Raw genomic sequence first — 22709 nt, 5'->3', positions numbered from 1 at the left:
CTCACCAGGCTCCGCCATGGTGGAGTGGTCACGTCCCACACTCCCCTACTCCTTGCTCCTTGATAGCAATTATCATGAATGTTTATTAACCATAGTAATCAAACCTGCTTTATTGCATAAATTTATCTTCTAAAGTTTTTTCTCTTATTTTTTAAAATTTGTCCTTTTGTAAGGCAAATTTTAATAGCTATAACAAATATTGTGGTTCACTCGTCCAGCTACACATACGGTAAAAAGTGTGCATAAAACACATATCAGGTTTCCGATGGTAAAAGTTGTGCAGTAGTTGTCTCGCTTCAAGGACATACGAAAAACTTTATTCCGTCATGATATCCTGAGTATAAAAGGCGTTGGTTACCGTACAGATATCACACAATCACACAGAACTTCAACCAGTAAACAATCCAACTCCCCAATAATGGCGTTCAAAGTAAGAATGTCTTCTTCGATATATTCTTAAGAGCATGTTTAACATTATTTATTCTTTTCCGCTCTATAGTTTGTCTTGCTGGCTACTCTGGTAGCTGCCGCTAGCGCTGGTCTGCTCCCAGTGGCTCACCACAGATCGATCGCTACATCGCACTCCACCATCCAGCATCATGCTGCCCCAGCTGTCCACCATGTCGGATCCATCCATGCCGCCCCGGCTATCTACCAGCACTCCGTTCCGACCGTCGTCAAGACCATCGCTCAACCCACGATCATCAAGTCTGTAGAGCACCATGCCCCGGCTAACTACGAGTTCTCGTACTCCGTGCACGATGAGCATACCGGAGACATCAAGAGCCAGCATGAGACCCGCCACGGAGATGAAGTGCACGGACAGTACTCGCTGTTGGACTCCGATGGCCACCACCGCGTCGTCGACTACCATGCCGATCATCACTCCGGATTCAACGCCGTTGTGCGTCGTGAACCGTCGGCAGTGAAGATCGCCCAGCCAGTCCACAAAGTGATCGCTCAGCCCGTGCACGTGTCCAGCTATGCCCATGCTCCAGTAGCACACGCTACCGTCCAGCACCACCATGCTGCCCCCATCGCGCACTACTCCGCCCCGATCGCGCACCATGTTGCCCCGATCGCTCACCATGCTGCTCCGATCGCGCACTACTCTGCCCCGATCGCTCACCACGCTGCTCCGATCGCGCACTCCACCTCCAGCATCGTTCATGGACAGAGCCATCTGAGCCATCATCATTACTAAGTTCAAGTAGAATTGTAGTAAAGTCTGTGACTTAGGAAATGTGTAGGATTATAATAAAAAGCAACTCATAAAACAAACACACTGCTTTCCTTCTTTATCTATAAGACATTTATTTGACTATGAGCGACTATGTGTCATAATTCCATTAGTAAAACGCTAGAGCGAACTCCACTAGCATCGTCATCGTCATCAGATACATTACCATAACACCAAGCATACAAATAAGTGATTTAATGAGGGTATTATATTCACTTGTTATCCAATCCTCTTGAAACCGTAGGATATGGAATTCTTGAAGAACTGAAAATATATCCTTTGATTTGAAATCCTTGGAGTGTCCTTGGATTGAACGGCGCCTGCAAGTAGTTTATCTAGGATTTGTTATAGCATTACTAGCCATTGTAGCAGCCTCTGTATTGTGCTTTTACAAAATACTTCGTATTCCCAACGCAAAACACACGTGAACACAATTATTGCTGGAATGCAGTCAAATGAAGATTATAGAATCTAACTAGACTTTGTATGTTTCTACAGAACTAGAGTTTTGCTGGGAATTAAAATATGCTTAAATTTAATTATCATTGCTAGATAAATTTATAACGGGTGTTCAAAAAGTTCGAATATACAGTTGCATCGTCAAGTAAGCGTCATTATTTTTGCCCCATGTTCATATTCTGTGGTGATACTGTTGTCACATATCTTCGCTGTAAAATGTGCAAGATGTTGATCGTGTTGTTGTTTATTCGGAGGAATCAGCACAAGGAGATTTTCTTCTTTTAGCTGTGTGGTCAAGAATCATTTTTTTCGGCAGTACCAGACAGTTCATGCAGTACCAGCCACATGATGCCTCAAGATGTCCAACATTACCAAGGAAAAACTCCAACGTGGAACATCATTCCATGAATCCAATTTGAGCATTACATACGCATCCTATATGCATCGTCAGTGATGATTTGGGAGGTATTCTCCAATCAAGGCCACTCTTGGAGTTGTTTGAAAAATACCTGTGAAGATGAACATTAAGTTTTGCAGTAAGACGGTGCACCAGAACATGTGGGAAATTTGTTCAAACCTGGTTTTCGAACGACTTTACCGTCATTTTAAACACTACATTGGGGATTCCCAATTCTCCGAATTTGAATCCTATCGTCTTTTTTTGTTTGGTTCTGTATGATGTCGATTACCAACGAATACAAGAAGACCGACTTGGACCAGTTCAAGGCTTTAATTTGGAAATCTTTAATCAAATTTCAATGCAAGTCGTGTGTGCCGCTTGCTTTTGGCTCGTAAAGTGATGTGAAATGTGAGTTTTTTCTAAACATATGTTGTAAACGTTCTGCTCAAAATCTCTTATTTATAAAGTTTAAACCAGATCAGAAATCAAAAACCGCTTAAAAACCAGAAACAAAATAATATTATCTAGTTTTTCTATGGATCGAAAAGAAATCTGGAAATAGATTTGTTCAAAATGTTTGTATTCGAACTTATTTTACACCCTGTAGATAAGAAATATTATGAATAGCTTAATATATTTGTCAAGGGGAATATTAAAACAGATAATAAATTATATAGAGCAAAATCGCGAATAGAGATAAACTATTCAATAAAATAGAGTTCTTGACGATTTCATCTCAAGTAGACAACTACCATCAGACTTCAAAGGCAAAATCGTCTATCATGGTTCCTTATAATATTAAGATATCAGAACCGATAAGGGTTTATTAGTAGCATGATGCTACGAAATATTTGTCCTTGAGACACAATATCTGCAGACAAAGGTTTATTACACTTATTTCGATCCTTGGAAAAGATGTTGTTACATTGGAAGATGTGCATCCAGAGTCAGTCTGAACAGTCTTTTGATAAGGTAAGTAAGGCTAATTTCGATAAACCTCAAATGTACGTACAAGGGGAGTTTTTGATGGCATTGACATACCAGGCTGCTTATGGCGAATTTGTTCAATAGTTGTTCAGGAAACTTCAATGATACAACTAATTTTCATTCAGGGGATTGAAAGACTATGGCTCAAACATCAAATTACTAAGAGACCATTTTTTTTATTTGTTCAGATTTCCTAAGCCTGAAGTGTGGTTAATTTTGCATTTCTACACTTGTTAACAAACATTAATAGTCCTATCGAATATGGCAACATTCTCATGGTAGATGCGTATAAAGTCATGTTCGATCGGGTCGAAGTTGCGGTTCCACCAGGGTTCACTGGCCAGCTAGGACCAGAAAATGATAAAAGGGACTTGGGAAAGGAAAAGGCGCTCATTTCAAAGAACAAGCGAATATAGTGACTTGTTTTATCCCGCTATGTCTGCCTGCTTGAAATATATTAAAGGTTTAAAAAAACCATCCTGTGTGCTATGAGACAAATGTCTGTTGCAAAAACGTTTGCAGTAAAAATGTTGAATCTTTCGTGGAGGGTGAAATACCGAGTATTTTTATTACTTTAAATACCAGATAAGTATGGCACACTGGAGGTGTGACCGTTACACCCTTGTTGTTTTACTTTCGTCGTACATTTGGTGACGAAAATGACAATCCGTTCCAGTAGACTGGTTAGAGCTTGCTTATCTCTTTTCGGTGCACTTGATGTAGATCAGTTTCGGTGAGTAAAAGTAGTGCAGTTTCATGACAGCATCGTCTCAAGGACGCTAGGGATAACTAACAATATCCATCGGGATATTATTGGAAGTATAAAAGGCGTTGGTTACCGTACAGATATCACACAATCACACAGAACTTCAACCAGTAAACAATCCAGCTCCCCAATAATGGCGTTCAAAGTAAGAATGTCTTCTTCGATATATTCTTAAGAGCATGTTTAACATTATTTATTCTTTTCCGCTCTATAGTTTGTCTTGCTGGCTACTCTGGTAGCTGCCGCTAGCGCTGGTCTGCTCCCAGTGGCTCACCACGGATCGATCGCTACATCGCACTCCACCATCCAGCATCATGCTGCCCCAGCTGTCCACCATGTCGGATCCATCCATGCCGCCCCGGCTATCTACCAGCACTCCGCTCCGACCATCGTCAAGACCATCGCTCAACCCACGATCATCAAGTCTGTAGAGCACCATGCCCCGGCTAACTACGAGTTCTCGTACTCCGTGCACGATGAGCATACCGGAGACATCAAGAGCCAGCATGAGACCCGCCACGGAGATGAAGTGCACGGACAGTACTCGCTGTTGGACTCCGATGGCCACCACCGCGTCGTCGACTACCATGCCGATCATCACTCCGGATTCAACGCCGTTGTGCGTCGTGAACCGTCGGCAGTGAAGATCGCCCAGCCAGTCCACAAAGTGATCGCTCAGCCCGTGCACGTGTCCAGCTATGCCCATGCTCCAGTAGCACACGCTACCGTCCAGCACCACCATGCTGCCCCCATCGCGCACTACTCCGCCCCGATCGCGCACCATGTTGCCCCGATCGCGCACCATGCTGCTCCGATCGCGCACTACTCTGCCCCGATCGCTCACCACGCTGCTCCGATCGCGCACTCCACCTCCAGCATCGTTCATGGACAGAGCCATCTGAGCCATCATCATTACTAATTGTGAGTTCTGTTCGAGTTTAGGTTGTATGTTGATTTAATTAAAATGCAAATGTTTTGAAAAAAATATGGTGTTCTGAATTTGAACCAAGAGTTCTTTATCCGTTTATTTCAACTTTCTCCCTCTCTAGAACATGCCTTGTTGTCTAGAACATTTTTTCATTTTTTAACCATTACCATTTTTTCGCTCAAACAAAGCGAATTGAATACGAATTGATTCCGAATTTCTTATATCATACTATGGCTTTTAACTACTGCAGAAGTTTATACTATCACCAAAGTGCAAGCGGGAGAGTATGTCTATAATTGCAGTATTAACCAATATATCTTGTTAACGGCTACAAAACCAAGTTTTTCAAATAACTTGATTGACTTTTCGTTGTTTGCAGTTATGAACGTTTGTACTTGCTGCTGATGATCCACCGCTATAAGCCTTGCCATTGCTTTAGCAAGTGTAGTTCCGTACCCTTTATTATAACGATCAGGAACTGTGTACAGGTGTCTGAATCAGAAAATTAAAGTTATCATTACAAGTATTCCACGATACACGAATTAATTATTGCTTATCTTACGCAATGCCATCGAGATCATTTTTAAACACACATGCGACCAGTTCTGCCGTGATTTTATCAAACAGTCCCAGAGCTCCATTATGTTTGATGGCTGATTCAATATACCACTGCGACATTTTATATCGGTAAGTCCACCATTCGTTGATTAGTTTTCCATGTTCTTTTTCTAATGGCATCAACTGTACATCGCTTGGTATACTGGCATTCGAAAGGAAAAATAAACCGGAGTATCAAGCGGAAAATGAAATAAAAGAACGCGTTGTTATAAAATATTGCATGCGGAACGTATGGAATGCCAAATACTTACACAACGTTTAGGTTAGCCGCTTTTTCTCGTTGCAACCAGTAATTTACAAAATCGAATGTATCTATTCTTAAGCTGATTTCCTTTGCTTTTTGATGTATTGTCTCATGGATTAGTGTTGCCTCTCCTACAACAAATGTTGGTTTAAGATGCCATTTAATTAGTTGCGTGTTTTGAAGTGCATCAGAAAGCTCGAGGGGAGGCTCTTCTAAAGAGTGGGCCATAATGTATAAATCCTGGAAAAATAGTGCAATCACAAATCAAATGTACAATTTTTTAAACATTTTTTTTAAACTTACGTCCTCATAGCTAATGGCTACAAATGTTCCCAGCCGGTTTAAACTATGGTTGTTTGGAACGTAAATGGTTTTACGTATCCTGTGCGAAGCTTCCTCTAGGTCACAACCGTGAACTGTTGTATTTATGCGTAAAATGTTTTGTAATATTAACAAAAATTGCACTGCTTCGGGTATACGCGTTTCGTAGATTTGAATAAGACCCCGTATTTCTTCTTCACTCGCAGGTCGCAGAGGTTCCATCGCACGGTTCGCGTCTTTCTTGCGTCGATTACAGCAAAGAACTGAGATTCCATGTTTCTGAGGCTCTACCTCGGACATTCTGGGAGTACGGTTGAATAATGCTTATCTTTTAGAGAAACTCTCTTACTGTGGTTTGCGGTTCATTTCGCAGAGTGAGAGAGCGAAACTATGATAAGACTAGTGATGGGAGGGATTGTGCATTTTTTTCGGAACCGGAAACGGAACCAAGTTCTTTTCTTAAAGGAACGGAACGATCCTATCAGGTTCGTAGTAGTGGTGGGTCATACGATTCATTTTGCGACCCGACCCGGAGTCGGGTGCGAACCCATCGGAATCGATTCCGACCCGTGGGTACCTACAGGTCGACCCGAACAAGTTCGGGTCGCTTATGGAGCGCTCCGACCCGGTAGGTTCGGGTCGACCCGCACATCACTAGTTCGTAGGTCGGTGAACCAACTCCCACGGGAAAAATAAAATATTCCTGTATGATACGATTTTTACATATACGTCACCATTATTAAACATTGTAGTATAATTAATTAACAATTTTTGGTACACAAACACTTTTGAATGTAAATTTTGTACTATGAATTCTTCGAAACTTTCAGCGATATTTTTTAGCAGAGCTCAGAAAACATCATTAAACAGAGGAAGCAACAAACTGAAAAGGTAAGAAAACGAAAGGTATGTCTGGATCGAATGATCTTTTTAAAAATTGCAAATATTCGACGTATATTAAACGATGTAATATTCGAACCGATCGCAACTACAACCATTAACGAACATGAAAGTTCTTATAAACGTATTATCGTAGAGTATCGTGACACTCGGACAGCTTTCACCTATGAGAATTTTTGTGTTGTTAACAAATGAGGTGGTTTATTATCTAAAATTAACAATACAATACAAATTAAAAATTGAACAGATAAAACTCAACACATCAACACGTCCGTTCCTAACGCCGGTCGGGAGCAAAAAAAGAGTTTAGCATCTCTGCCTTTGACGCCGAATGTCAAAAGGGAGTGCTTGACGTCTGCGCCTAGCCCAGAATTATCCCAGCACAGGGTGCTCCCAACATCCCCCCTCCTTAATTACGCTGGTACGACTCCATCCACTGCGGAGGTCTTCGAACACGTGAAGATCTGCGTAGAGGTTGTACCGGCGATGATGATCCACTATCCGCTGTCTCGAAGCCTGGGGATGTCACCGATGCATGTGTCCCACTACACCTTTCCGAAGATGACGATGATGACGTGCACAAGGATGAGTAGGACGAAGAAGACGGAGATGGCAATGACGATGACGATGGTGATGACGATGACGATGAAGATGATGATGGCGATGTCATCGGGATCACCGGTGATGGCGATTCCATAGGAGGAATTACTGTAGGATCAGTTTGACATTCATCCAACAAAATGTCTAAAGCCATGGAAGACTGTACAGGATCCGACTGAACATCATGTGTCACATGATCATCCTTAGCGTTCATCCGTGGCCTCAACTGGTTAATGTGTGAACGCAATATATGACCGGTTGTGCTCACCACTTGATACATAACCTGCCCAATCCGCTTCTGAATAACAGCAGGGACCCAACTCCAATTGTTGTAATGATGCTTCTTCGCGTAAACGGTTTCACCAATGTTGAATACTCTGGTTTGGGTCGGTCCATCATCGATTTTGCGAGATACAGGTGGGCGCAGTAACTCTAAGCAAGTGCGTATTCTACGACCGAACATGACTTCTGCTGGTGTCCGCATTCCTTCTAATTGCTTGTTAGGTGTACTTCTATACGATAAAAGGAATGTATCCAATGCCTCATGCAATGACACCTCCCCCACCTTAATCTTCTTGAGTGCCCTTTTAAAAGAATCCACAAATCGTTCTGCTTGGCCATTCGATTGGGGATGGTAAGGAGCAGTCTTCATATGCTCAATTCCGTTACTATTGCAGAAGTCAGCAAATACTGCGCTCGTAAACTGCCTACCGTTGTCGCTTACTATCGTATTAGGCATTCCATATCTTGCACATAATCCTCTCAAAATAGCGACAGTCGCAGAAGCAGATATCTGTGAAGTGGATACAATTTCTGGCCATTTGGAATGTGAATCGATCACAAGCAAAAAATAAACGTCTTCAATTGGCCCAGCAAAATCAATATGGATCCGTTGCCATGGTGCATCAGTTTTCTGCCAAAGTGATGGTAAGCTGTGTGCTGGAGACTTAGCCGCAGAAGCGCACGATTTACAGCATTTCACCATTTCCTCTATATCAGAATCTATGTTTGGCCAATAAACGTAGCTACGAGCAATTCCTTTCATCCGCTCAATACCAGGATGTCCTCGGTGCATCATTTCTAGCACATGTTTTCGCTGAGACGCTGGAATAATTAACCGGTCTCCAAAGACAATACAATCCTCGATTGTTGAAAGAGAGTCACGTCTCGCGTGGAAGATTTTAAGATCACGACCTTCTAATATCCTTGGCCATCCATTCTGGACGTAATTAAACACAAGTTGAAGCACAGGATCTTTTCGCGACTCGCGCACTACGTCCTCAAATGCAAGCGGCAAAATCCTCGCTGCATTCTTCACCGAAGCGCAAATATCGTTGTCCAGTTCGATGCTTGCAATCACAAAGTCCTGTTCTGGCTTCTCATGACGATCCATTAAACGAGAGAGCACATCAGCATTTCCGAACTTATCGGTTTGAACATACTCGATCTTGAAATCGTAAAGCAACAACGTGAGAGCGAAACGTTGTAAACGATTAGCTGTATATATTGGTATTCCTTTCTTAGATCCAAAGATCCGTAGTAATGGCTGATGGTCTGTTTGTAGCAGGAAATGTCGCCCAAATAACATTCGATGGAACTTTGTGACGGCAAAAATAATCGCTAGCCCTTCTCGATCAGGTTGACTGTAACGCTGCTCCGTTGCAGTAAGCGCTCGCGATGCGTGTTGGACTACCTTCAGCTTCCCATCTGGCATCCTATGTGATATGGTAGCACCGATGCCTATCGATGAAGCATCCGCTGAAACTATGATGTCGAGCCGCGGATCATAATGTGTCAGCAAGAGATCAGACGACAAAATCTTCTTAAATTGCTCAAAAGCATGCTGGCACTGCGGAGTCCATTTGAATAATCTTTCTTCCTTCAGCGGCTCATCCAGAGGCTGCCGTAACATCCGCATGTTATGCACAAATTTTCCATAATAATTTATCGCCCCGAGAAATGATCGCACTCCCGAGACGTCAGTTGGTGGTTGCAGCTTGATAATGGCACTGATCTTCTCCGGGTCTGGACGCAATCCTTTAGCGTCAAGCAAATGACCCAAATATTTAATCTGGGGCTTGCGAAAACTGCATTTTTCTGCTCGCAGAGTGAACCCGTACTCTTGAATTTTCTGTAATACTGCATGAAGATTCTTATCATGATCTGCCATATCCTTTCCTCCTACAACAATATCGTCTAGGTAGACCGCTACTCCAACCAAACCAGCCACCATTGTGTCCATCAATTGCTGGAACGCTCCCGGCGCAGCTTTTACACCTGGTGGTAATCGGTTATATTTGAATAACCCGCGATGGGTATTTACGGTTAAAAGCTCACGACACTTTTCATCCACCTCTACTTGAAGAAATGCATCGGAGAGGTCAAGCTGGCTGAATACCGTACAGTTGCTCAAGCTAGCAAATATATCTTCTGAAAGAGGTAACGGATATTGATGCGCCATCAGCGCATTATTAAGGCCTGTGGAATAGTCACCGCAGATCCTTATACTTCCGTTCGCTTTTCGTACAACCACGATGGGAGCTGCCCACTCTGAATGCTCCACACGTGCGATTATTCCTCGTTCCTCTAAGCGTTGAAGCTCTTCATTTACAGCCTGTAACATCGCGTATGCAACTGGTCGCTTGGGCCGGAACACAGGAATAGCTTCATCCTTCAGCTGGAGTTGAACCTGCGTTTTCTCACATCGCCCGAGCCTATCAGCAAATAGCTTAGGATAAGAATGGCAAAGAGTCGCACTGCTCACATCGCCGATTTCTATACGCCTGCAAATTGATGATAACGGCACATCCCACAAACCAAAAACGTCCATTACATCCGCACCTAACAGCATTAAATCGCCTTTCACTACGCGAATCACGCTCGGCTTACACTGCTGCCCTATGCTTAGCATACACTGGAACTCGCCCAATATGTGTAGAGGATCTCCGGATGCTGTTTTGGCTTTTACTACAGGTTGTGTCAATGCAGGTTTTCCCATCTGCAGCCAATGCTTGTCGGATATTATGGTTATGTCGGCACCCGAATCAATCATCATCCGAGTATGCATCCCGTCTAACATAACCTTCACTTGTCCACGTTTAAAATCAGATATCCTGTTAACCCAAACAGTTCTGATGCTCTTTTGCCTCCGACCGTTGGACCATCTAAGCGCGGAACTACAAAATCCGTCCATATGCCCGTACTGACGACATTGACGGCATCTGTGGCTATTGTGTGGACATTTCCTGGCATGATGCCCTTCGCCACACAACCAACACTTAAGCGTTGAATCGGTTTTCTTTTCTTGCCCGGCGTTCTTATGTATTCTGGGATATGCTTTGTGCCTCTGCTCACCACGGACAACACTGACTGTTTTGTCCTGAACACTTATCATTGCCGTATCGTGTTTAATGCTGACCAATCTCTTGCATTCGTCAGTCATTTGACTAAGGTTAGTCACTCGTTTGTCCTCCAATCGGCTTAATAGTCGAGTACGCACATCAGCATAACATTCCTCCTTTAGTCCGCACACAAACAATAAACATTTCAGCTCCTCTTCTGATAAACCGCCAAGCTCCGATTCAACTACAGCCTTATTTACACGACACGAGTATGCTACAAAATCCTCCAGCTTCGTTTTCACAAGATTAAGGCATTTATAACGCCTTTCCATCTCAGAGCTCGGTGAACCAAACAGCTTCTTCAGCTTGTCAACAGTCGCCGCAAAATCAAAATCACTCGGCTTCGATGGCAGTATGTGTGAGACGTATCTCTCATGTTCCACGATCCCAAGCTTCCGCAACAACAGTCGCACACGAGCGGCTTCGTCCAGCTGCTTCGCGTCCTCTTCGAACAAACTGCCGTAGCGAGTAAACCATCCGGCAAATAGTACACGTTCATCCGGATTATAACGGAACTCTTTAACATGATTCGCCAACGCATCGATGATTTGCTCCGATCCTGATTGCTGCCGCACATTCATAGTCGCAAGCACTTTGGTTATTAACTGCTCTTGCTGGTGCAAAAATGCTTCTTGCTGCTGGTGTAAGGATATCTGCTGCTGCCGAAAAATCTCCTGAATCCAGTTACTTTCCGCATTGGGGACGCCATTCTGTTGCTGTTCACTATGGCCGCCCCGCGATGGTTCCCCGTTCTCCATTTAGCACAATGAAGCACGTAAAGCTGGTAAAACTCGGTCACTGTTTCTGGCGTAAAACGTTGTTGAGATGTATTTCCTTTAATCCTCGTCGCCACTTTTGTGTTGTTAACAAATGAGGTGGTTTATTATCTAAAATTAACAATACAATACAAATTAAAAATTGAACAGATAAAACTCAACACATCAACACGTCCGTTCCTAACGCCGGTCGGGAGCAAAAAAAGAGTTTAGCATCTCTGCCTTTGACGCCGAATGTCAAAAGGGAGTGCTTGACGTCTGCGCCTAGCCCAGAATTATCCCAGCACAGGGTGGTCCCAACAAGAATGGAATATAACATTATTAGTAATTGGAATGGTTCTCTAAGACAGCGTATCAATTTTGCAAAAGATCATTGTATTTTGCATAAGAACATTGAACAATCGTGGGTAAATTATTGTTGCTATGAGTGTTGCTTACATTCCACTACAGCCTTCAGCAAAGCAGCAGCAAACATTATTGTTATAATTTTCGCAAGACGAACAAGACATTTAGGTGCAAAAAAACCTACAATATGATTTTTTTTGCACCTAGGTTCGATCGTTCCACAAAAGGAACGGAATTAACCTAGTAGGTTCGGAACGAAATACATTAGATAAGGCTAGTACCAACATGATAAGATGTACAATGTACAAGCTCGTTAACTGACAGTTAATTTAAAATCTCAACATCAGTTAGTGTGTGGAAAGATATATATCAACGAAAATTGTTTATTAGTTTTCAGCTATGACGGCATATCAGTCAAAGTTAAATGCATATTAAATATCTGTAACAATAATTGTTCCGTTTCCTCGGAACAAGAGAAACAACTTGAGAGAGGACAATTGGTAATATCGCGATTGTAGCGGTACGACGAGCGAAGGTACCGTTAGTTAGTTCGATACCGTTACCGTTAGTTTTGATCAATTTAAAAGCGGGCGCGAGTCCTGCGCTAGGGGAGTCGGATGTGAAAAGCGATGGAGATAAGTCGCAAGTGCTGACACAATAAAGTAGCTTGTGCGTTAAAGTAGCCGACAGTCTAATTTAAGTAGTTTCCGCTGAGATATCACATTGGTCCTTCGAACCGGATTAACTAGTAGTTGGATTTCGGTTATCGCTCATCATGCCTCGAACACCTCGAACGCCACACGCCACACCAGCCGTGAATTCGGTCGTGGAACCGGGATCGGTGGATGTGATTGTTGATGCGATGCCAAACATTCACATGCGTGACCTTGCATGTGAGGAGTTAACTCGCATATTTGATAACATTTCGCTGGCGAAGAAAGAGGAAAAGGCGCTGACTGCGGTACAGTGCAAAGTGTATAGGAAAAAGGCGGATAGTGCATTAGAAGAACACAACAAGCATTATGCAGAAATCATAAAGCTTGTAGGAAGTGAAAGTGCAGTGCATGACGCCAAGTATAAGGAAATGATGAAACTGCATGAGACAGTGATGATGGAAATAGAGAGTGCATCTGAAGCCTTTGCGGCAAAATCCATCGAATCTCAAGCAGTAATACCTGGTCCTAGTGTCACACCAGTGATTGTGCATGCTCCATTACCTCGGCCAATTCCTTCGTTTAGTGGCAAGTATGAGGAGTGGGAGCGATTCAAGACAATCTTCAAAGACATTGTGGATAAAAGTGGTGAAAACCCGCGATTAAAACTATATCACTTGGAAAAGGCGTTGATCGGTGATGCGGCCAAGGTGATAGATGAAAAAACAATTAATGACGGTAATTACGAACGCGCGTGGCAATTGTTATCTGAACGGTATGAAAATAAGCGTCGTATGGTGGACTTACATATCAGTGGACTTTTCAATTTGAAGAAATTAAACGAGGAAAGCTATGTAGGTTTGCGTAATTTGGTCGAGTCAGTTGAGAGCCACGTTGAAAACCTAAAGTATTTAGGTGAAAATGTTACCGGTCTTTCGTGTTCAATGATCATACATTTAATTGCAAATTCTTTGGATATCGAAACAAAGAAAATATGGGAAACTAGTATCCCTAGAAACGAGCTTCCGTGTTATGAAAAAACCTTGTCTTTCCTAAAAGAAAGAGTGTCGGTGTTAGAAAGATGCCAGGGAAGTGTCACTGCAGGGCATAAGGGACGATTACCTTTAAAGAAGCCAGGTTCCAACGAACATACACCCATGAAATTCAATGCGGCTTCAACATTGTTCAGTGAAAATACGTGTAATTTGTGCAAGGGACATCATGAAACAAATAAGTGTTCAGAACTCTTACTACTACATGGAAAGAATAGAGTGCAATTGGTTATGACAAAACGTCTCTGTTTGATTTGTTTAAAACCGGGACATTGGAGAAACCGTTGCAAATCGCGTGTGAAGTGTAGTGTGTGTCAAGGAGCGCACAACACAGTATTGCATTATAACAACAATTCTGATAATTCGGAACAAGCAACAGGAGAATTCGAAAGAGTGAGCGCGAGCCAGCATGCAGATAATGCAGACAAATCGAAAGGTATTGTCTTGTTGCAAGCTGTTTTGCTTTATGCGGAATCAGCGAACAAAGAGTTGTTGTTGTGTCGCGCGTTGCTGGACAGTGGGTCGCAGATTAGTTGTGTAACCGAAGCGCTTGCAGTGAAATTAGGACTAAAATTGGAAAAGGTAAACGTGCCAATAAAAGGTATTGGAAACATTGACTCGCCTGTAAGGCAGAAGTGTTCGTTTACGGTGAAATCCAGATGTACCAATTTTAGTATGGGCATTACTTGCTTTGTATATCGCGAAATAACGGGTAAAATGCCGTCTGTGAAATTCGACATAAGTGAGTGGAATTTGCCAAACCCTTCATTGTTAGCTGATCCAAACTTCAATAATCCTAGCAGTATAGATATTTTGTTAGGCATGGATTGTCTTCCGGAATTAGTGTTGTCAGGGTCCATCAAGCAAGCAAATACAATGCCGATGATTACTGAAACCCGTTTTGGATGGGTGATAGGAGGACGCGTTGCAGAAGTACAAAGGGAAGAAGAAACTTATACCCATGTGACAGTAAGCGATCGCTTAGAAACGACAATGCAACGGTTTTGGGAAATAGAAGATGTGACAAATGAGCGTTCTGTGAAAAGTGAGGACGAAATTTGTGAAGAACATTTTCTCGAAACACATTATCGTGAAGACACTGGTAGATACGTTGTGAAATTGCCTTTAAAGGAATCGGTAACCCAGTTGAGTTGTTCGCGAAATGTAGCATTGCGCAGGTTTTATTCGTTGGAAACCAGGTTGTCGAAGAATCCACAGTTGCGGTCGCAATACCAGGCCTTTATGCGTGAATACGAAGATTTGGGTCATTGTAGAGTGATCGACGAAAGTAAGGACGTTACTCCGATAAGGAAATGGTATCTTCCTCATCATGCTGTTCTTAACCCGGATAAAAGCACCACAAAATGCCGTGTGGTTTTTGATGCGTCAGCGAAGGTTAACGGAAGATCATTGAATGACGTTATGATGACTGGACCCAAGGTACAACACGACTTACTTTCGATCAAGCTTCGATTTAGAATGCCTCGCTATGTGGTAAGTGCCGATATTGCTAAAATGTTTCGACAGATTAAGGTGGATCCCTGTGACAGCCCATTACAACGAATATTCTGGAGATCGTCACCACACGATCCGTTGCGTGTGTTGGAGCTTACAACGGTTACGTACGGAACTGCAGCCGCACCCTTCCTGGCGACACGAACGCTGTTACAACTTGCTCGTGATGAGAGAGAACGTTTTCCTTTAGCAAGTCAAATCATCGAGGAGAATTTCTATGTTGACGATGGTTTGTTTGGGGCAAACGACGTTTATACGGTGCATGAGGCGCAATCTCAAATCATCGAAGTGTTCAAAACGGCAGGTATGAAACTACATAAATGGACAGCTAACGACGAAAGGCTTTTGGAATCTATTCCCATCGAAGATCGCGATGCACTAGCAAGGTTCGACGACTGTCAAGCTAACGAGTTCATAAAAACGTTGGGTTTGATGTGGAATCCTAATGATGATGAATTTATATTTTTGACAAAGGTTCCAATGATCGATAAAACACCAACGAAGCGAGAGGTTCTTTCTACCATAGCAAGAATATTTGATCCGCTTGGACTCATATCCCCGGTGGTTGTTATAGCAAAAATATTGATGCAGAAGCTATGGATTACTAAGCTAAACTGGGATGATAAAATAGATGAGCCATTGCTGGAAGAATGGAACAAGTTTTTGAAGGCTTTGCCAATCGAAAAGCAGATTCGAATTCCTCGACACGTAGTAGGCATCGACGCAGTCTCGTATGAAATACATGGGTTCGGTGATGCATCATTGCAAGCGTATGGAGCTTGTGTGTACATAAGGTCATTAAATCAGGATGGGACCGCGCAGCTAAGGTTGTTAATCAGTAAATCCCGAGTCGCACCATTATCGAACGTAACTATTCCGAGAATGGAGCTGTTGGCTGCATTATTACTTTGCCGGTTGGTTAAAATGGTGCTAGCGGTGTTGAAGAGTTCCCACTTTGAAAGCGTCAACATGTGGTCAGATAGCCAGATAGTTTTGGCATGGTTGAAAAAACCTTTGGATCGGCTTGCCATCTTTGTTCGAAATCGTATTGCAGAAATTAATGAGAATCCTAATTTCAGATGGCGTTACATAAGAACCGACCAAAATCCTGCCGACGTTGTTTCAAGAGGTCAGTCGGCATCTCTTTTGACCCAGAATGACATGTGGTGGAACGGACCTGAATTCCTGAGGAGTCATGATATACCAAATGAGTACACCAAGGATTTAACTGATGTGGAGATTCCCGAACTATGCACGGAAGTTACTTGCAACGTGACAGTACCAACTGAAAGACTGCTAATTCTGGAAAGGTTTGAATCCTTTCGAAAGATGCAGCGAATACTAGCGTATGTTGTGCGATTCAAGCAGAATGCCAAGCGACGTAAGGGAGATCGAATGGATGAGAAAAACCCAACAATTGCAAAACTGCGAGAATCTACGCGTTGGATTGTACGTGCTATTCAACTTCAGGAGCTGTCAGATGTAATATCAGCTGTTAAAAATGGCAAACCTGTGCAACGCTACCTGAATCTCAACCTATTCTTGGATAATGATGTACTGAGAGTTGGAGGCCGTATACGCAAGGCAGATCTGCCGTATGAGAATAAGCACCAAATGCTGCTTCCACATCAAAATGTAGTAACCAGACGCTTGATTTCAGCAATTCACCGAGAAAATCTGCACATAGGCCCATCCGGAGTGATTTCAATTCTGCGTCAGCAATTCTGGATAGTGAATGCTCGATCTACGGTTCGAAAGGTGCTGCATGAATGCATTGTTTGTTTTAGAAGTAGACCAAGCACCATGGACCAACAAATGGGTGATCTACCAAGTTGTCGAGTAACAGCTGCCCCTACGTTTCAACGAGTTGGTCTGGATTTCGCTGGGCCAATCATGTTAAAATCAGGCATTCGTCGTGTCATTGCTGTAAAGGGATACATATGCGTATTTGTGTGCATGGTCACAAAGGCTATTCATTTGGAAGCTGTAGAAGACTTATCAACTAGTGCGTTTCTTTCAGCCTTTAGACGATTTGTATCCAGAAGAGGAATTCCCGAAGAAGTTTACAGCGACAATGCCACCAATTTTGTAGGAGCGAAAAATGAACTTCGTGAGTTGTACGAATTGTTTAAGAATGAAACAACAAGGCAAGATATTTTCCAGTTCTGCCAAGAAAGAGAGATTGTGTGGAGAATGATCCCGCCTGGTGCTCCTCATTTTGGAGGAATTTGGGAAGCAGGAGTCAAGAGTGTTAAAAGTGTATTGAAAAAGGTTTATAAATCGGCATCTTTAACGATCACCGATTTCTACACTCTTCTGTGTCAAATTGAGGCCATCCTAAACTCTAGACCGTTATACGCCCTTTCAAACGATCCACATGATCTGGACTGCCTTACTCCTGCGCATTTTACTATCGACCGTCCATTGATTGGAGTTGCGGATCCATCTTATCTGGATCTTCCAGATAATCGACTGAACAAGTGGCAGAGGCTTCAGCAACTTCGGCAGCAGTTCTGGAGGCGATGGCAGAAGGAGTATTTGAATGAGCTGCAGACTAGGCACAAGTGGACAAAACAGAGGGACAATATCAAGGAAGGAGCACTAGTGCTGATGAAGGAAGAGAACATGCCTCCACAGTTCTGGAAATTAGGACGAATTTCCAAAGTGTATCCAGGCGAAGATGGGTTGATACGAGTGGTGGATGTGCATACAAAGCATGGGTTATTCAAACGGCCAATACACAAGTTGGCGCTTCTTCCCGTGCCGAAACTGTAATATCCCCTTGGTGGGGGGGAGGATGTTCCGTTTCCTCGGAACAAGAGAAACAACTTGAGAGAGGACAATTGGTAATATCGCGATTGTAGCGGTACGACGAGCGAAGGTACCGTTAGTTAGTTTGATACCGTTACCGTTAGTTTTGATCAATTTAAAAGCGGGCGCGAGTCCTGCGCTAGGGGAGTCGGATGTGAAAAGCGATGGAGATAAGTCGCAAGTGCTGACACAATAAAGTAGCTTGTGCGTTAAAGTAGCCGACAGTCTAATTTAAGTAGTTTCCGCTGAGATATCACAAATAATATTACCGAGTATTGGAGAACAATTATTTTAATATTAAAGTATGAAAGTGAAGATTTAATTTACAAAATATCATAATTTAATGTTAAATATTGGACATTTATATTAATTTTATAATGGCTGTGATGCAGTTAAAAAAATAACGAATCACAGTTATTGGAACATACATTGGTTCGAAATAGTATCGGATAGTATCGTTTAAAGCAAATTTTAACCGCTAGCTCATTGAAATCCAATAGAAACGGAATCCATTTTAAAGCAATATAATATAACATGTAGCAGAAACAGCTGAATAATATAACCTATTACTTTATTTCAACGACAACTCAATTGAACTAAACGTTCGTGCGTTTTACTTTTTTCATGTTAGTCAAGTCTTATTCACTTTAGTAGTGTCCAGTGTAGGTAGGTTGAGCTAGAACCTTCTGAACGGGTTGGACAACTTTGACGTGAGTTGGTTCGCGTCGAACAACGGCGTTAAAACCGTTATGGTCATCAGCAGTGTAGTCTACGATGCGCTGGTGACCATCGGCATCCAGCAGACTATACTGACCCTGTACCTGGTCGCCGTGGCGAGTTTCGTGCTGGCTCTTCACATCTCCGGTATGCGAATCGTGCACGGAGTACGAGAACTCGTAGTTAGCCGGTGCGTACTCTTCGACCTGTTTGACATAGGCTGGTTGGGCGTAACTCTTCACAATGGTTGGCTGTGCGTAACTCTTCACTACTGTCGGTTGCACGTAGTTTTCTACGAGTGTAGGCTGGGCATAAGTTTTTACAACAGCCGGTTGCTGCACTGTTTTTATTAAAGCCGGCTGTGTATATACTGTGTGCTTTTGTGCTGGCTTAAATAGAGCAGGCTGTGCAAAGTTGATTGGCGCTGCATGATAAACGGGGCTTATTGGTTGTTGTAACACAGCGTGGGCTACGGCGAAAATAGCGCAAAGCGCAAGGAACTGGAAAGAAAATTGGCAATAATCAGTATCAATATGTTGCGAAATATGTTGATGCCTGTATGATTATGGGCCAAAGCTCAGCGATCGCGAACTTTTATTATTCTCCAAAAACTTGCGTGCATACTCACTTTGAAAACCATTCTGTCTAGCCACGTATGTTCGGACCAAAAGAAACCAAGCGAATGACAGTGTTCTTGAATACAGCACAGTCTTTATATATGCGTCGCACCTCGTAGGGCAAAGTTCCTTGAAGCATTTCCTTGGAAGATTCAAACTCTGGGAAGGTCCTTGTACCAAGCGGCTTACTTTGCAACCACTCTCCGGACGAAAGGGGATTGGAAACAAACGAGCGGAGTTTCGGTTAGCTGCGTCCCCAGGCGAAACGGTGTGCGCCAGAACGTGTGTGCAGTATTTTCGGAAGTTGAAAGCAGTAACATGAAGCAGGGCAGTTTGTCTTCAAGGGCAAACTGGCATGTGGTATTGTGCCTCAGGTGACGCGAATAGCAAGACGAAGCGTTGCTTGATTGCGTCTTGCTGTTTTTGGGGATTGATTCAATTTACGATGTAGGCGCGAATGAAATTGGACCGCACTGCTCGATCGGTACTTGAAGGCACACCAGTCGGCGATGATTTCTGACCCGATGTACGATAAATGTAGGCAAGATGTAAGAGATTTGCTTACCACGGCTGAATGTGTGATCGCAGGTCAACGCACATGAAAATGTTTTGATCGACCCGCATTACGCTGGGGTGGTAATAATTTGCGCAATTTTACGGTTGAAGCTGTGATACCGTTATGAGGTCAAAGATATTTGCATTTTGTAGGATTTGTACAAGATATGTTAGGTCAATAACATCAGTAATGAGAGACGAATGTAGATTCAGAAAGTTGAAGCCTCTGTAAATAAACGAACAAAAAACATTAGTTGTGTACAAAATAAAATGTACACATTAATGTAGAGGGCCTTTAGATGATACTAGAAAGCAAATATTGTCTAAATTATGTTGTGCAATATTGAAAGTTTTATATTTCTATTTGTATCGCTGCAAAAGTATTACTAAATCAGATTTCATATTTTTTATCTCTTGTTTACTAAATCTATATTTTGAAAACTTCGTAATTAAATTAAAGTCCTTGGAGTTTGGAATTTTGCTTAGACGCTTTTCGCTTTAGAGCTGCTCACGGCGCATCGTGGGATATGTCTATTTTCGCGCATTGCTTGTAAATTTCAAAGTTTTGGAAAGCAAACCGGAAATATTATATTATCCTATGTTGTCATTAGTAAATAAAGCAATGCTAATAGTTCTTACGGTAATAGAGCTTTTGGCTATGTAACAATTATGATTTTATTTTTGGTGGCTTTCCATATCTGAACAGCTTTACGCAGGGTGAAACTGCCTTAATGGTTTAAGGGCGGGCGACACCTTTAGAAACAGAAAGGTGGGCCAGATAGTAGAAACAACATTGCAGCTACGGAAGAGTTAATGAATGTGCTTCGTAACATGAAAAGAAGTATTCGATTCCTAAATAGTAAATATAAACGATATTGTAAAGGGAATTCTATTAACGTGAAAATTCGTAACACGCGATTTTCTCTGATACGCATTATTCATGTAACTCGGGAAATGTCTGTACTTCATACGTCTGAATCCGTGCGAGTATTTGTTCGCATTAAAGCAACTTTTGTAAACTTTCTGTTCGATAAAAAATCAATTACATGAGAAAAGATCGTATGATCGTATTGGAGATTTTTTTTTCTTTTCCCGGCATAATCCTTACACCGTTTGCTGCTAAACTGCTTTTTTCGAGGTCCCTAACACGGGGAGGATCTAGGCGGCCACCTACTCCACCTACCGATAGATTCGCCACTGAGCGTATGAAGATTAGAATAATTGATAAGATCGATAAACTCCTAAGATCGTAATTAAGAGAGGCAATTGGATTATTCTTCTTTATCGGTACAGCAACCTCAACAGGTGTTGAAAATTTTAGTAATGAATTTTAGCAATGTTTTTGCTCAATGAACTAAGTAGGAAACAACAATACAGGAAGAAGTATTTTGTGAGAAGACATTAAACGACAACGATTTCTGGACAGATTATGTGTACTTGGAGTAAAAACCTTTGCTCTTGTCATCTTGAACAGAATGCTTTAAAGATTGTTATATTTTTAACACGATTTCGTCTTAAAAATCGTCACATGTATTTGTACTGGTTAACCTAAGAATTTTAAGTATAAAGAGCGTGAGATACAGTAAGAGTAGAAGTGCACTTTGAAAATGGTAGTCTAAATCAGTGTCCCATACGATTGATGAAACATCCAAATTAGTAATGAGAGAGTCCTACGGTTTTGACAACAGTCGGAGCTGGCTGGTGGTAGTATGCTGGCTGGGCAGCAATAATTTTGGCTGGCTGAGCAATGACTTTGGCAATGGCTGGTTGAGCAATGACTTTCTGAACAATCGGCTGCGGAATCTTGATATCGGTGGGTTCGCGATGTACGACAGCGTTGAACCCATTGTGATCATCGGCGGTGTACTCAACGGTGCGCTTGTGACCATCAGAGTCGATCAGGCTGTATTGACCGTGCACTTGATCGCCATGGCGGGATTCACGCTGCTCCTTGATGTCACCGGTATGACCATCATGAACTCCGTAGGAGAAATCGTACTGGGCATCGTGATCCTCATCGATGTGTTTGACGAGCGTTGGCTGAGCAATCGTCTTGACTATCGTGGGCTGAGCAATGGTTTTTACAATGGTTGCCGGTTGGGCTACTGTTTTAATCAAGGCAGGCTGTGCCAGATGTGTGGAGTAGGAAGCTGGCTGGTAGGACGTATGGACCTCCTCAATCGGTATAACTCCCGCGCTGGCTACGGCCAGTACAGCGAACAAAGCAACAAACTGCAAATGAAAGAAACGAGCCAAACTGGGTTAGGCTACGCACTGTGACACTCTTGTGATAATACGATAGACACTTACTTTGAATGCCATCACGATTGCCTTCCAAGTGCACTAGATCTGAAGATCCAACTTAAACTGATGGCTTAACTTGACTGACTCAACGCTTTTATATGGTTTCTTGGCTGCTTACCGAATGATCGATGAACACTGGCTGTCACAGTCGAAGGGTCCTCAACGAGCACGTCCTGGCAGACCCTGGAACAGTCTAGCAATTTCACTGCTCTGCCATTAGCCGATCTTTTTGCATGTCTAGTGTCTGGTTTGTATTTTTTTTGTCTTCTCTTGTTTTGCACATTTTATTTGCACCGTTGCAGTTCTCGATTCCAAAAAGAAGGAAAACTTCTCTCTCCCACCAGTTCGAATTATGCGAACTGAGAAGCCTGTTTTATCTTTATCTCCTTTGCTCTTCGTTTCGGTTGACGTCAGTGTTCCGAATCAGTCATCGATGCGGGACGGTACTTTCAGTTTCGTTTTTCAAGATACAAGTTCAGATGTTGCATAACCATGCGAAT

General features: G+C 42.6%; 4 protein-coding genes across 4 annotated transcripts; 1 reads left to right on the top strand and 3 right to left on the bottom strand.

The window, feature by feature from the left end:
• Positions 1-418: 418 nt before the first annotated feature.
• Positions 419-4771, top strand: LOC128302712 (histidine-rich protein PFHRP-II-like). Its single transcript, XM_053039574.1, has 5 exons — positions 419-430; positions 500-1165; positions 3810-3819; positions 3933-3997; positions 4067-4771. The coding sequence occupies exons 1-5, from the start codon at positions 419-421 to the stop codon at positions 4769-4771; spliced, it is 1458 nt and encodes a 485-aa protein (XP_052895534.1).
• Positions 4772-5070: 299 nt separating this feature from the next.
• On the bottom strand, positions 5071-6185 carry LOC128302711 (uncharacterized). The gene is made up of 4 exons (XM_053039572.1): positions 5946-6185; positions 5650-5882; positions 5343-5540; positions 5071-5272 (listed from the first exon to the last, which is right to left on the bottom strand). The coding sequence occupies exons 1-4, from the start codon at positions 6183-6185 to the stop codon at positions 5071-5073; spliced, it is 873 nt and encodes a 290-aa protein (XP_052895532.1).
• Positions 6186-18663: 12478 nt separating this feature from the next.
• On the bottom strand, positions 18664-19373 carry LOC128302710 (cuticle protein 8-like). Its single transcript, XM_053039571.1, has 3 exons — positions 19362-19373; positions 18996-19233; positions 18664-18953 (listed from the first exon to the last, which is right to left on the bottom strand). Exons 1-3 carry the CDS (start codon positions 19371-19373, stop codon positions 18664-18666), a joined length of 540 nt encoding a protein of 179 aa, XP_052895531.1.
• Positions 19374-21505: 2132 nt separating this feature from the next.
• Positions 21506-22227, bottom strand: LOC128305331 (larval cuticle protein A2B-like). The gene is made up of 2 exons (XM_053042719.1): positions 22216-22227; positions 21506-22137 (listed from the first exon to the last, which is right to left on the bottom strand). The coding sequence occupies exons 1-2, from the start codon at positions 22225-22227 to the stop codon at positions 21559-21561; spliced, it is 591 nt and encodes a 196-aa protein (XP_052898679.1). The 3' UTR covers positions 21506-21558.
• Positions 22228-22709: the final 482 nt, after the last annotated feature.

Source organism: Anopheles moucheti, chromosome 3 (genome assembly GCF_943734755.1).
Source record: "Anopheles moucheti chromosome 3, idAnoMoucSN_F20_07, whole genome shotgun sequence".
NCBI lineage: Eukaryota > Metazoa > Arthropoda > Insecta > Diptera > Culicidae > Anopheles > Anopheles moucheti.
Note: the sequence above shows the minus strand (reverse complement) of the source record. Positions and strands in the feature narration are given on the sequence as shown.